We start from the raw sequence: 15,386 nt of genomic DNA on the forward strand, positions 1-15,386 counted from the left end.
GGTATTTTATGCAATTAGTCCAGACTAAGCAAAGCATCAAAGTACATGACCAAATCATATGAAGCCTTAACCATAAAAGGTATAGACACAGGTAAAACATGCAACATATCTATTAAGATACACACAAAACCTAGAATTCAATATATCCACATGAATAGCAATTCTTTAAAGTCTGTATAACATACTAAAAAGTATATAGAAAAATGAGTAAGCCCAGCTATTGAGGGTTTTCATGACAATGTAAATAGACTTGAACCTTTTAATTTTATTGAAATGTTTCATACACAATTTCTACAGCAAAAGTAGTTATGCATTTTAAGTGGACACCAATAATAAATTTGTGGCTTTAAACTTAAATAATCAGCCATTAGCTATACTGTGCCAAGTTTAATAGTGTGGTTTTGAATTTTCCCAATTACTAGACAGTCCTTGTTTTGTTACAATAAGTGTTTAAGAAAAAAAGAAAAAAGTGGTTTTGTTGTTGTTTGGGCTAGTGATATAGTAGTGTTCCTAAAAATAACATCTCTTACCTTGGCCTTGATAACACAGAACTTGACTAAATGCCAGACCATCAGGTTGTTTACCCATCCTGAGATGAAGTACTCAACTATCCATACATTTATATGCACTTCATCTGTGAAGGCAGAGGGGTTCTCACCTAGATAGATCCAGATATCTCCAAAGTCAAGGAGTTCATGGCTCCGTGCTGTAAAAAGCACCAGCGGTGCACAATAGGGGTCACAAACTCTTATAATCTGGCACTTCTCTATATCTTTTCAATTCCTGACACCTGGGAGGGGAGTAGTGTGTTCTGTGCCAAAACTCGCACTGTAGTAGTGTGGAAGATAATGAAGTTGCATTAGCAACCATCGTGGCCATCTGGGTCATGTGGCTGAAAACCCTCAATTTTACTATTGCAATAAATAGTGTCCACCACATTAAAGCAAACAAATGCATTTTATTTTTGGCACAATGTGTTATATTCCCAACTCCATTTCATAATGAATTATAGAATTCAATAGACCCACAACACACACAGAGCTCTGAAGATGGCCCCCCAACAAACAGCACAAACATTTAATTATGTATCATTCGTTTTTGCCATTGAAACAAACATTTGTGCTGCTATAGTTTAAGACACTAACAATTCTTTATTTAGGAGAAGTGATGTCACTCAGCCCCACCTACAATGCTGGAATTGAACCAAACCATTCATTTGTGCTGTTATTATGGAGTGGAATTTGAGTCTTAATTGGCAGTTTGGATTTGATTGTCACTTCCACCAATCAGAGTGTGGCATAGTGTGCGATCCTGCCCTCTGACAGACTGGTGGTATGCAGCACAAAAGTGAAAGAATGTGTCAGATGTCAAAGTGAATATGAAAGTGAACGATGAATCCAATTTGCTTAAATTAACAGACCAAACATTTCCATCAATGGATTTAGGAAATTTGGAATTTATGATGCGATCAGAAACTGAGGCTGTATAAACCGCACCTGCTACTGTGGTACCTGTAGGTTAAGCAGTTGTGTTTTATTAGGCTTCCAAGCCAAAGGCTGGGAAGCCTATTGTTACTACTGTGGTTTTTATTATTATTTTTCCGCAGAGTCATGAAAACATACGCCTTTGGCTGGGAAGTATTAAGGCTTTTTTTTTTTTTCTACCCCCCCAGAAACTGCTGCTTCAAAGCTGTGACTGATCAGGTTCTGACTTGCTTGGCCACAGCGTGGATACATTAGCTGTCAGATGCGGAAAAAATTGTGCTGCTGCATCCCTGCAATTGGCGTCGTAACGCATTAATAAAACCTTTCGAAATCTTCTTGGAAACCGGTGAAGCGACTGACCTGACACTTGGCATACATCAGCATCCAAACCCATATCAAGTTTGCGAAGCAGAAGTTTGTGATAAATTAATGTCAAAATGGCTGCCACAAATCTTACCGAAACGAGCCCTGAACAAACTGCTGCTCTTTAAAAACTGTTTGACCAACAAACTCCAAACTTGGCAGTTATCATCCCAGTAACAATGAGATGCATGTGAAAATGGTGATTTTTTTTTTTGTAAAAACAAGGCTGCCAGTTACACGTTTACATCTGAAAGTTAAACCTGCGTCAGTTGACAAACTATTTACTTGACCAACTCCAAACTTCACAAGCATCTACCCTGATACTGTGTAAATACAACTGACTTAAACCGAAATGACCGTGTGACTCATTTCTTCTTGAAACTTCCAGAAATGTTCTTTGGCACCATTGAAGTGACTGATCTGACAATTGGCAGATATCACGAGCCAAATAAAGCTGAAGCTGCTGTGATACAATTCAATAGTAAGATGGCTGCCGCAAATTTCAGCAAAATGCACCCTTGACAGCAGACTGCTTTCATTTGAAAAACCGTCTGACCAACAGACTCCAAACTTGGTAGGCATCGTTCCGGTGACAGCGGAATAAAAATGTTAAAATGGTTATGTTTCGTGAAACAATATGGCTGCCACTGCTGCATTCTTATATTTAAAACTGCTTCAGTTAAATGGTTCACTTGAGTAACTCCAAATTTGAAAACTATCGTGCCTGTGTCGGTAAAACTTATTTTCAAAAATGGCATTTGTGTGTTAAACAAGATGGCCGCCCAATGCATTTTTGCAAAAAAAAAAAAACTTTCAAAATCATCTTCTGTGGAACTTGGCATATTGAGAACTAAACACGCTTAGTGCTACTAGGGCTTGGGAGCCGTAAAACTTTTTGGCAGTTGTAGTTATTTTACAAGGTGTTAATTAAGTAGCAGCCAGAAGAGTTTATGTAAGACTTATTAAATCTGTAACAATGGTGAAAATTTGCTTTGGATTGTTATTGTCAACACATGTAGACACTACTATGCACTGTGCAGTATCACAAAGTCCCTAAACAATGTTAACATTAGTTCTGCATCGTATAAAAGGTTACTTTTGCCAGTACTTGCTAGTCTAGTAACCAGTTTTAAGTTTAAAGCGTTATTGTTTAAGTTTTCACACATGCTATACTGCCTTACAGTTACTGCATGATGTGGTGATCATTCCAATGTGTTATGTTAATGAACCAGAGTTAAAACTGAGAGTTAGCAAATGCCTATCATTAGTGTACTGCAGTTAATAATCCTTTCCAATTACTAATATCTTAATTGAAGGGTCATATAACAATGCCTATTGTAACTTATTTTTAGAAGGCCTTCTTTGTTCTCCAAGTTGTTGCAACAACATTGTAGATGTTATAACTAGTTAGATACTGTTTTAGCAGACATTTCATTAAGTAAACATGTTTAGTACAGTCTACTGTGCACCCAGCATTTGAATAACGCTTTACATTACATTGATCTGGGTGTGATTAAATGCATATCCTTTACAGTAAAATGTGTTATTTACATTATACAATAGTAATTAAACCACATATATGCATGCCTGTATGTATAAACATTGCAAATTTCAGTAGCCATGATTGAAAAACCTGAACCAAATTTGAGTCCATTGATTCATTTAGTCTCTCTACAGACACACAACCAATAGTGCCATAGTTAACATCTAAATGTTTAGTAATATTTATTATGGAGGGGTGACAAATGAGCTTTTCAGTTAAAAAAAAAAGTCACTTCAGAAATCGCATTGATTTGCTACAGTGTTATTCATCACCAGCTACTTGTCTCGGGCAAGATTAGCCTCTAACCTACTGTGATATAGCTACTATTTTTCTTGCAAGTTTGATTACTAGAAATATCGGGAGCACAATACTGTGTATACTGCATGATTGATTTGTACAGAGATCTTGTGGTATTGTGTTAAACTATTACAGTATACTAAAGTTTTGATAAAGCTAGGCTGACTTATTTCTGGGTTTGGTCTGTGGAAAAGGTGGCAATCCTATTCTTTATGCACATGGAGTTTATTAGGGCAGTGTCTCTGTGGAGACAGACAAACTTCAAATCATTAATAAACTGACGAGAGCAGTACAGTAAAACAGCATTGGAATATATGAACAAAAAGGAAGCCACTCAGTTTTCCAGTGAAATTGAAGCGGAGAGGCAGGAGCGGATTCCGGGGGAAATCGCATTTCACAGAACAGCCCCGACCAGTGCTGAAAAACTATTACTTTGAGCAGCAAGGCGAGTCATCGTTGTATGACAAATTTCTAAGTAGGCTGTGCAGATGTAGCAGTATTTGTTTTTGTTTTTTTAAATCATAAGAGTTTCATCAGTTCCCCCACAATTGCAACAGATAATTGTTTTTTTGTAATTTTCAAGTGAACACACCTTTAACATTCTACTGTGCTCATGCTGTCCCTGCCTAGAGCTGTGGTAGCACAGAGGTCTTCATTTTACTTCAGTTTCTATTACTCTACATTTTATTTTACTACACATTTAATAGACTGAAGTATTGTTTTGAATTTAGCGTGTTACTGTTTGTATGAAGTTTGATATTTAATGATAGAAATCAACAGTACTACAGTGCAACTTTTATATATTTCAAGGGGCTGATGACACACCCCTAAAAAAATATTGTTAATGTATCAGAAACCATAATACCACAAATGTTTGTTTGAACAGCACAAAAAGACAAGTTTGGTTCAATTCTGGCATTGTAGGGAGACAGAGTGATGTCACTCCCCAAAAAAAACACAATATCTTAACTATAGCAGCACAAAGGACATAATTCAACGTTTGTGCTGTTTGTAGGGGGGCCAACTTCAGAGCTTAGAAGTCAGGAGTGTAACTATGGCAGTCAAAGCAGTAATCAAAGACAAATTGGGTGACAATAAATGTGGCCACCACTAGGCAAGCAAACAAGTGATTTAGTGTGGTGTACATCCTGTCAAGTACAAGCCTGCTTACAATCTTGTCCTCCTCTTCCATTTCAAAATATGCTCTGGTAGACATATTTCCTGTGTATGTTTTTGTGATGCGTATCAAAGCTGTCTATTTTTGTTCCCAATGCATACCAATAACAAGGGTCAGAAAGAATCGATTGTCCTCCGACTTATTGCCAAGAGACAACCTGGAAGAGAGATTGCACTATCAGGATTTCAAGTCCTGAAATTAGAGCACTCTAGCAGCATAGGGTTAACAGGATATCCTGCACGTGAGCAAAGCAGAAAGACCCCCCCCCCCCCTTCAAGTGCTTGCACTTCCTACCTTTTTAATGTTGGCTCCTCCTTTTCCAATGATGTTCTTGTGGAACTGTTTGAAAATTGGAACCGAAACAGAAAAGCTGTTCTCCATCTAAAATAGTTGAGAAAAAAAAAAAAAGTTTAGTTTAACAGCAATAGTAGCTGCATCAGCCCAAGCTCACACAAACAACCTGGACAAAAAATAAAATTCTGCATTCAAGGTAAAGCGATATGTTGTTAACTCACCATTTCAGTGACCATCTTCTGCATGAATTTGGTACATTTCTCCACTTCAGTTCTGGGTCCTCTAAATTGGACAACGTCACTTTTTTGTGTAGGGTCAGGGAAATTGATGATTACCTTTTTTGGAGGGGAAAAAAAAAGCCAAAATCTAAAACCATGACCTACATTTAAAAAGGGCAACTGAAATGTTTAGGTCATCATGACCAAATCTTAAAGCCGACGTAACACAATGCAACTTAAGCAACTGTTGCAGCAACTTCGTCAAGCAATTTCCTCCAGATTGTTAAAAAATAATAATTTTGATTTTGTTGCAACGTTTCTGAAAACTTCGGTGAAACAACCAATCAGCCAGATTTACATCGTGACTTCTACATAGACTGAGGAGAAAAAAAATAAACATGGTTACCAAAGAGACTTTAGTGGGGAACAAACTAAGATTGCATTGATCAAATTGTTTTAAAAGTTATATACATATTGGATATATTTAATGTTAAATCATGTTACTGGTTATAGCTTAATTGATGCTGTTTTGAAGGCAAAGGGTGGTCACGCCAAATATTGATTTGATGCAGATTTCTGTTCACTCACTTTATTTTGTTAATTGATAAACTATTAACATGTCTATTTTTGAAAGCATTCTTACTTTACAGCATCTTTTCACACCTGCCTAAAACTTTTGCATAGTACTGTATATATATATATATAATACAGTAATTTCCATTTGTAATGCACTTGTTTCAGGTCACAGGTTTTTATGGGATCTTTTGAATGAAGAACATTTCAAAACGGGATAAAAAAAAAAAGACAATCCCTGAAGGAATTGTCTGAACATTTGGGCAAACCAAATAGTTTGCTTTATAGGTCTATTTATGTACATACGTATGAATTAAAGTGTACAGCTTAAATTTTGAATTCATTGCTATAAGCTCCCCAAATTAAGTTATTGTAAACAACTACTTAACCAAGTAAATATACAGCCTCACATACAAGCATTTTATTCTTGTAAGTGCATGACTCCAAACTGGTTATGCAGCCACATTATGATACATTACCATTCTATAAAAATGTATTTGTTTCCTGAAAGTTGCCACTGGAAGTTGCCTGGTGTTATAGAAGTTGAAGCAACTTGGTTGCCAACAACTCTTGATGCAACAGTTGCCAAGAAAGTTGCCTTGTGTTACACTGGCTTAATAATCCCAGACCACAGCTCACTGTACATCTTTACTAGGAAGGATATCAAAAGCACACCTGAATGTCAAGCAGTATACATTCAGTATACTGCACTGCAGGTTTTAATAAATCTACCAACACATGGTGGATAGCATATCAGTAAAAGGAAAGTGTAGATCCCCATTCCCTGCACTCGCATGCAAATGCAAGTTTGACATACAAGCTAATCACCAACAACCTACCTCCGGGAATTTATCACGGACTTCCTTGATTTTCTCCCCTTTCTGGCCAATGATGGTTCGATGCAAACGGTGTTCAATAATCATGTCCTTTGTACGCTCGTTCTCCTGCACAATTAAAACAGATCAGTTATGCTCAAAGCCAACTTTTTATTGTATAAAAAAAACACACCACTATTCACAATACTCATAACTTTGATGCACATGCCAACAATTGAGAACTACGATGTCCCCAGATACAACCACTGCAGCAGATACAGCAGCCTCAAAAGGCAATTTGTTTTAGCAGTTGTCCAGGATTAATTTGTAACTATTGAGACCACAGTATAAATTCTACCCTAGAACAAGCAGAGCCCTCAAGGCTTGTACTTGTGCACCACAGTAGGAGACAGAGGACAGGAAACTCACCATGCGGGATGCCAGCTCCAGCAGCTCCTTCTTGGCTTCGATCACACCTTGGGGGTCGCCCTCAATCCGGATCAGGTTGCTCTTCTCATTGTCCGGAGGAATACGAACAGACACCTTGTACTGATCCTTGATCCGGTTGACTAGGGAGAAAAAAAAAAGGAATTTGAGCAAGAGTACAACTGGGACAATCCAAAAGGAGTTTGAAGAGTTAGCATCTGTTTGTATAAACCTTTCAGTCCCAAATGGGAAACTGAAGAATAAAACTCCTTTATTACACAACAGTTAGGAGTCCCACAAGGTTCCAACATACCATCACAAGTCACATAAACATACAGCACTAAGATAAAGCGGAACCTTGAGGTGCCACCAGAACTGAAAAGATTAAATAACCTTAATACAATAAATCTCCAGCTCCACTAGAGGGTGGACTTACTGTTTGCTCCACCCTTCCCAATAAGATGACGATGGAACTTTGGATCCACAGTGATTTCAGTGTAGTCCATGCGGCTCACCTGAACAAGGAAGAGGGTGGAAAGTGAGAAGACAGGCTTCAATTCACATCACTACCCTCCTGACTAGAAACACTGTCGTGTTCTTATAGGTCTTAATTAAAAAAGGTCCTTATTGGAGAAAAACAAAACACGCAAGTCACAACAAACCCAACCATACTACATACAAAAGGTTTTGGGGGGGGGGGGGGGGGGGGGGGGGGGGGGGGGGGGGGGGAGTGGCAGCGAGGGTGGATTTCCACTAAATCCAAGGTCAATAGTATTGGATTATACAGCAATAAGAACACATTTGAAAATTAACTGATATTAATTGTCCCTGTGGGCATATATAAGAGCAATAGAATTTCCAAAACATGTTAGTATTCCATCATGATTGCTTTCCACATAGCTACAATTTCCATCATTTAAAGAAATAACCAGTACACAGAATAAACCCAAACCTCCATTTCATTATTTTTTTCACTAAAGTGTACTTTATGCATTAAATCTGGTTAAGGGTTTTGCTCATTCCTGCTATGCCTTTGGTGCCATACCAGACCCACAGACAGTTTGCACACTAGAAACAGTTAAGCACCACTATGTGCCACCAAATAGTCAGAAGGGATGTGAAGACTCACTCACCAGGTCAACCACGATTGCTTCCAACTGACTCTGGACTTGCTGCATGTCCTTGGTTGGGCCCTCCAGGGTGATCTTATCCTCACCCTCTGTGAATTCAATGTGAACCTGGCAAAAGAGGGGAGGGTGGAGGAAACCATTGGAGCAAGTACTATCAAAACACTTCCATTTCAAGAAGTGTTCCAAAACTGAATGCAACATTAAATGCCTACAGGTAACCGGATGTAGATTTTTTTTTTTTGCGGACGCCCTTATTTCAGGGAGACTTATAAAATTGTTGCAAAAGTAGCACATTATAAAATCACATTACAGAATATCATAATACAGACCAGAGCAGTTACGAAAGTACAAATCATTATGGTGCCTTTTGGTCAAGCCCACTCAAAGGTCTCCTTTTCTATAAAAATAAAACTTACCTTTGGCATCTGCTGTGTGATCTTGGCAAGATTCTGCCCCTTCTTGCCAATGATGAAGCGGTGCAGCCAGGATGGAGCAGAGACAGAGGCCACAGTGTAGCTGTTCGCCTAAAAAATATGCACGACAATGTCCCTTCTCAAAGTGAAATGAGAAAGCTATAACAGACTAGGTCCCTTCTCAAACTAAAGTTATACATTTGGATTAAAGTACAAAAAGCTTGAGCAAGCAATTTTTCTGGAAAAGTATTAACTTCAACGTAATCCTCATTTGAATCCTGGGACAGCAGTAGGACAATTAAATGTTAAAATAGTTTAGTTAGAGGAATAAGTGCATACAACAATAAGTCAGTCCATTCCTGGTAGATTGGGAGCTTTGACACAACTTCACTGTAGCCATGTTGAAGCCAAATTATTGGGATCATTTAAGACCTAGCTTGCCAAAGTTAAGATCAACCAGTTACAGGAATCAGACACTAATGGCCCAAAAGGCCTAGTCTCAGTCTTACTGTGGCATTTACTGACTTCCCTTGTCAGTAAATGGTCAACTACCCAATTTTAAATTTAAATGTTTAAATAAGACATATGGCCAGTTTATTGTTGTAGACCCTGCAAAGCCTCCTACCTTAGCGTAGACCTCCGTCAGAGCCTGTCCAAGACGGTCCGGCTCTCCTCGCAAGATGACAGTTTCAGAGCTGCTGTCAGTGGGTGGGATCTCAACCGAGACACCAGTCTTCTCCAGGATTTCATGCAGGGAGTTCCCCTTGGGTCCAATCACATACTTGTGCTGAGACTTCTTTACCTCCACTGCAATAGTGGTCACATTCTTCTTCTGCAAAGGGGAAGAACATGCGTGAGCATAATAGCAGCTTTAATGACAGATCTACATTCCAGAGCACTGCCACAAGTCTGTGGCAAAATTAATATGCTTTGGGTTTGCTGCATGTAAACATTAACCAGAATTGGCACAAGGGGGATGTTTCCTCTAATTGCCCTACTTTAACCCCAAAACAACTGTTACCAGTCAACCACAGATTAAACAAAATGACTATTCTCCACTCCCCCTGCCAGTTACCTTCTCCTCATAGATCTTCTTTATGAGAATCACAGCCTGGGCCACCTGCTCTTTCTCCCCGGTGATGACTATCTCAGTCTTGTTGACACTGGGTGGTGGAATGTTGATCCTGGCTCCAGTCTCCTGCATCATGTCACTCACAACCTTGTTGAATGGCCCAGTAATGAAGGGATGGTAGACCTTCTCTACAGTTACACGCTCCACTGCACGCTTGTCCTGCAAATACACAATCTTTCAGTTCAAATGGAGAAATCATTTGCAAGCCCACCACCTTCCCAGTCACCAAGAAAGACATTCAGAAGTTCTGAAAACTTGGTCTACAAGATATGGCAGACACATAGCTTGCAGGATGAAAAGCAAGAACACAAATTTTAATACATCTGGGTACACATGGTTCCAGCAATCACAAACCAAGTTAAGCCAGCTACACTACCAAATTTCTATCATACTGGGCAGAATGCAACATCAAGGTTCAAGCACCCCTTGAAACCTTCAGCAACCGGCCACAGGATTAAACTGGTCTGCTCGTTACCTGCTCAGCAGAGATTAGGAGAATCTCATGCTTGGCCTTCTCAATGCCCTCCTTGGTGCCAGATATCTTGATCTGGTTGCTGATGTCGTCAGGCCGCGGGATCTGGATCTTTGTGGCAGTCTTCAGCTCCAGTTCCTGCAGCTTCTCGCCATTCTTACCAATCACAAAGCGATGGTGTTCTTTTGGGATAGCCACAGTCGCAGAGGCCTACAGGTCCAAAGGAGAGGGATAACTATTGGTGTTAATTTCTAAAATGAAATTATTAAAAAGTTACAAAATTAAACCAATTGAAACACATTATATGGGTTCACAACACTAAAATAAAATATAAAGTGCTACTCAACTGATAGTAAATGTTTAACAAGTAGCAGAGATGAATAAATAAATGCTCACCTGAGTCTGGAGTCGGGAAACAATCTCCTTCCTAGCCCTCATGACCTCTTCCAGCTTCCCAGAGACCATGATGGAGAGACCCTGGTCCTTGGCCATGGAAAGCTCCAGATGGGCCCCAGTCTTGTACATAATGTCCACACAGATCTTAGCCTGGTCACCTTCCCCAAACTGGTTCATGTCCTTGTATTTGCGCTCTTCCAGGGGCACATGGAACACCTGCAGAGTCAGGAAAGAAAAGCAATCAGTAAAACCCTTCATTACTGGGTCAAGTCCCAGTCACCTAGTAGTTTTTTTTTTTTTTTTTTTTTTTAATCTGGATTTTCACACATTTAACATGGTTTTGAGAAGAGTATAGAAAATTATTACTTGTCGTCTGCAATAAATACACCCAATGTTTAATTTTTAAACTATTACTGCATCCCATCTGGTAACCCTAATTACATGGGCAGTAGGAGAAACGAAAGGTTTGAGAAGTTTGGTCAAACACCAAAATTTAAGCCAAAATGGACAAAACAATTACAGTACCTGCAAAATTACTTTCACCTCTGGTTCAACCCAACACTGTTCCAAGTTCCCAATTCATAAGCTGTACAACCTATAATTGTCCATTTCACGTTCTGAATCTGGACAGCTTGGAGTATTGTCTGACTCAGATTCTGAAGTAGTGAAGTCTCTGCATCACATTGGTTGTTAGACTTGTGGTCCTAATGTTACCAGGTTTTGCAATGAACCTCAACCAACCAACAGGGATGAGGAACTTAATGGACACACTTCTGGTGCAATCCCCCACAGAATTCTCCCTACTTTACCTGGGTAATCATGGACGACTTAATTGGTCGAATCTTAGTCCAGGCATTGGCAGGTTCCTGGGTGCCATCAGGAGAGGCAGCTTTCTCGGGGAGAGGTGGAAAGGCCTCTCTGTAGGTAGGAAGGGTCCCTTCATCCTCAGAGCCAGGCTGCATGTCCTTAGCTGAAATACAACCAAGCATGCACAAATATCACACTGGGTGAGCCTTGCAGATTCCGACACATTAGCTTAGTTCTAGGTAGAAGATCTTTGAGGCTTGCATGACAAGTGTTCAAACAGTAGTCTGTGCAGACTATTCTCTGATCTAAGGTGGCATTGTGTATTTTCCCAAATATGATATTCCCAAATGTGAAATTCCCTTATCACAATAACCAAATGTGACCACTGGAGAGAAGTGCCAACACTTCTATTGGTTGACAAAAGCAATCTAATTCACCTAAACAAAGCTAAAAAGCAGCATTAATCCATAGATATTTCCTGGGAATGCAAATGTCAGTAAGAGTTGTTCTCGAATCTGCAATGGTGTAGAGTAGACGACCAAAGGACGTAGAACAGTTGAATCTGGGCCCAGTCAGATTAATCTCATGGGGGATCCACCCACTGTGGACACAGGCTTGTAACAGCAGGGACAGATATGAATAAGGATACGGTAAATAGCAGTGGAGGGGGAGCACCTACCTCCAAGCTGCTCTGGCAGGAGGCCACTGCGATGCTCATTGAAGCTCTCCTGCGTAAGTACGGCGACAGAGCTCATGGTCGAAATCCCACTTCACACGGAGTCCGGGTGTGCCACTAAGAGGAAGACACACAATGCATCAGAATACAGACTGAACCATTATCTATTGATATAAAGCATCAATAGATGGGGGGGGGGAGAAAACAACATCACACACAAAATACATCCCCAGGGTTTAATTTAAATGAGACTTGCAACTGTAAATCAAATGGTTTGTAACTGAATTCAAAGTCCTGACATTGCTAACCATATCATACTGCCAAGTATACTCTAAAAACATTACTAAGTTGCTGCTTTGCAATTGAAGGGTGCGTTTAGTCGACTACCAGTATGAGCCTGAATCACTTCTGTCCAGTTCACTAGTCACTACTACCCCTATTTAATAGAGGGAGAGAAGTCTAACATGTAATTTCTCATAAAACACACAAGAAAAAAAATCCAACACATTAAAGATGCACTTCTTGATTTATCAGGGCAGAATAGTATGCAGTTTAACAGGTAAAGTTACTACAGCAGGATAAATCTGAAAAGTACATTAAAATTAAGTGAAATTAATATACATGTTACTGATGAGAGCGACAGGGTATGAAAATAAAGTGCTGGATTCTAAAGAACCTCAGCAGGTTAAATGCCTTGGAAAGCTAAGAGGATTTCCCTGCTAACCCCAATACCTTGTGCAGCTGCTCTGCAGAGGGCCAGCCTCAGCACACAGAGGGCAGGCAAACCAGGCTCCCTCACTGGGCCTCTGCACCAGCTCTGCCTCAATCAGAAATGCTCTGCTCTAACCAGGCTGACATTGGCAGCATTAAATTAGGCTTATCAATGGTTCTCAGCCAATATGAGCAATGATAATGCATCCTCATGACCGGTTACTTCCAGTGAATACAAGGTCACCAGATTATGGGTTTACTGGATGGGAACGCAAACAAAATGCTGTCCAAAACAAAGTTTTGATGGTAAACTGCTTTTAAAATTAGCATTTCAGAAGTTACATTTCTTACCAGCTAAATGGTCAGTTACCAGATAATCCGTCCTGATAAGCTTTCCGCTTGTGTCAGCCTGCCAGCTTTTGCCTACAACACAGAATAGCGATGGTTGGATTAGAAATATTGGACACCTGCGAAATGCCACTGTAAATACAGAACCAGGTACCAACATGTAATTACATAACACTGAAGAAATCATACAATTTAATTTCCTTTGTGCCAGTATTCCTTCAAGGTGGCATATTACAAATTGTCAGTTGTTTAACACTACGCCCTGTATGCATACTTTCTTATATATAGTTTTAATTTACAATTTAAAGTTTACCTGAATCAAATGGTTTTGCGAGTGGTAATGAAAATACCTTCATTACCATAATTCCAGAAGGGTCATAAAGTTGGAGAGTAAATAACGTGAAGTTATAGCAAAGCGTGGGTGAACAGAAGGGGTGGACAATTGATACATAATAAAATCAATACGTACAAGGGTTTAAGTTCACTGAATTAAATACTCACCCTTTTACACTGGTACAGCAACAACTGAAAGAGCAGAAAAAAGGTTTGAATTACTGAATTCTAGGTTACAAAATAAGGGATGATGGAGATGGTTCTTGCATTCTCAAACATTTAAGGCATACATTTGATTTGCACTGCATCCGTCATTAAATGTACTACATTCATGTTATTCGCTAGCTTTAAGTAATGCTTTTGTGCACACATGAAATCGCCACCCCACCAGCACAGCTATGGATAACACTGGTATCCAGTTTCACATTATACCTTGATTTGTTCTTAGCTGGAAGAGAAACTATTTAACTGCAGTTCCAGTAATAAAACTACTAAAATGAATTTAACAAGAGTAACTGAAACTGGAGTGTAGAACCATCAATGCATCCTTTACCAGGTACCCAGACAAGTCACACATTACACTTCCATGGCTCAAGTACAATATTAGAGTCATCAGTAACATGAAACAGTATATCACCTCTTTGGGTAATTTGCAGCGTATCAATTTGATCGTATCAGGAACAGCAGTTAAACCAGATGAAGGTTAGTACTAATTGCAGGGTACTAAACCAGAGCCTTGGTACAAAGTTCCACACTAAGTGGGTTAAGCTAGTCCTATGAGGTTACCTTGTTAGTCTGCTTGCTCTGTATAGCTCCCATTCTCAATATGGGTTTAGTAGAGTAACACACAAAAACGACGTTCCTTCTGGTTGTATCACATCAGACTTGAATATTCTACAACAATTCAACCCTAAAAAATGTTTACTGTGTAATTGGCATACCTCTGTGCTCCCTGCATACCGGTGCTTTCACTAAGCAATTATACTGGGCTAGATTACAGCAGCCTTACCACAAACCTAACATGTATTTTCTATGTTCTAAACCTTAGACCAAATATGCAGAGTATATAGGAATTAATTTAAAAAGTAAACTGCAGAAGTACACACACACTAGTCATGTAGATTTTAAAATAGAACTAACTATATAAAACTGTATAATCAGTGGGGGAAATAACCTAGTCTAATAGGTGCACTTCTATCCATAATAAATGCTTCTTGAAACAGTACAATAGCCTGTTTTTCCATACAACAGGGTGCTTGTTTACATGGACTTAGTTTCTTAAAAGAACTGTTACTGATCGTTTTATACAACTTCAACTAAACTGGATCTTGTGATTAGTACACTTCAACTGAATCCAGTTTAGCTATGAGATTTTCTTGTCCTGGAGTTAATTCGTTTTAGTGGAGTAAACTATGAATAAAATTGACCCTTTGTTTTAAATACTACTTTGTACATCTGGGGTAGCCTTAACTACAATGTACAAGCCACCATACGTTTTACTATTAAATGTGGAAAAAACGAGACATGGGTTCTATATGTATTCGTGGCATGCGAACATACCAACAAGAGTTTTAGAAACCTATTACGTGCATGCGAATATACAACTTTAAACTACAGGAGGATTACAGACTTTTTATTGTGAAATTAAAATAGTGCAACAAAACTAGCAAGCAGCAAGTTAGAAAAGTGTCTTTTCTAAACCTAAACTTTGTGTCGTAAATAGCAGCAATTCGTTATCCAGTTCATCCTGCTTTAGTGAAACGGGGTTAGGTAAGGGA

The 15,386-nt window shown here is 39.2% G+C and overlaps 1 protein-coding gene across 1 annotated transcript in view; it reads right to left on the reverse strand.

Moving 5' to 3' along the window:
* The window catches only part of LOC121327431 (vigilin-like), a 28,740-nt gene that overhangs the window by 11,773 nt on the left and 1,581 nt on the right, over nucleotides 1–15,386 (reverse strand). The window contains 15 exon segments of the mRNA XM_041271502.1: nucleotides 5,159–5,245; nucleotides 5,380–5,493; nucleotides 6,789–6,893; nucleotides 7,194–7,333; nucleotides 7,627–7,705; nucleotides 8,324–8,428; nucleotides 8,737–8,844; nucleotides 9,359–9,565; nucleotides 9,809–10,024; nucleotides 10,341–10,547; nucleotides 10,734–10,949; nucleotides 11,543–11,703; nucleotides 12,220–12,333; nucleotides 13,279–13,350; nucleotides 13,777–13,800. Of these exon segments, the coding sequence (XP_041127436.1) occupies nucleotides 5,159–5,245; nucleotides 5,380–5,493; nucleotides 6,789–6,893; nucleotides 7,194–7,333; nucleotides 7,627–7,705; nucleotides 8,324–8,428; nucleotides 8,737–8,844; nucleotides 9,359–9,565; nucleotides 9,809–10,024; nucleotides 10,341–10,547; nucleotides 10,734–10,949; nucleotides 11,543–11,703; nucleotides 12,220–12,295 (1,821 nt within the window). The 5' untranslated portion in view covers nucleotides 12,296–12,333; nucleotides 13,279–13,350; nucleotides 13,777–13,800.

Source organism: Polyodon spathula, chromosome 14, assembly GCF_017654505.1.
Source record: "Polyodon spathula isolate WHYD16114869_AA chromosome 14, ASM1765450v1, whole genome shotgun sequence".
Taxonomy (NCBI): Eukaryota; Metazoa; Chordata; class Actinopteri; order Acipenseriformes; family Polyodontidae; genus Polyodon; species Polyodon spathula.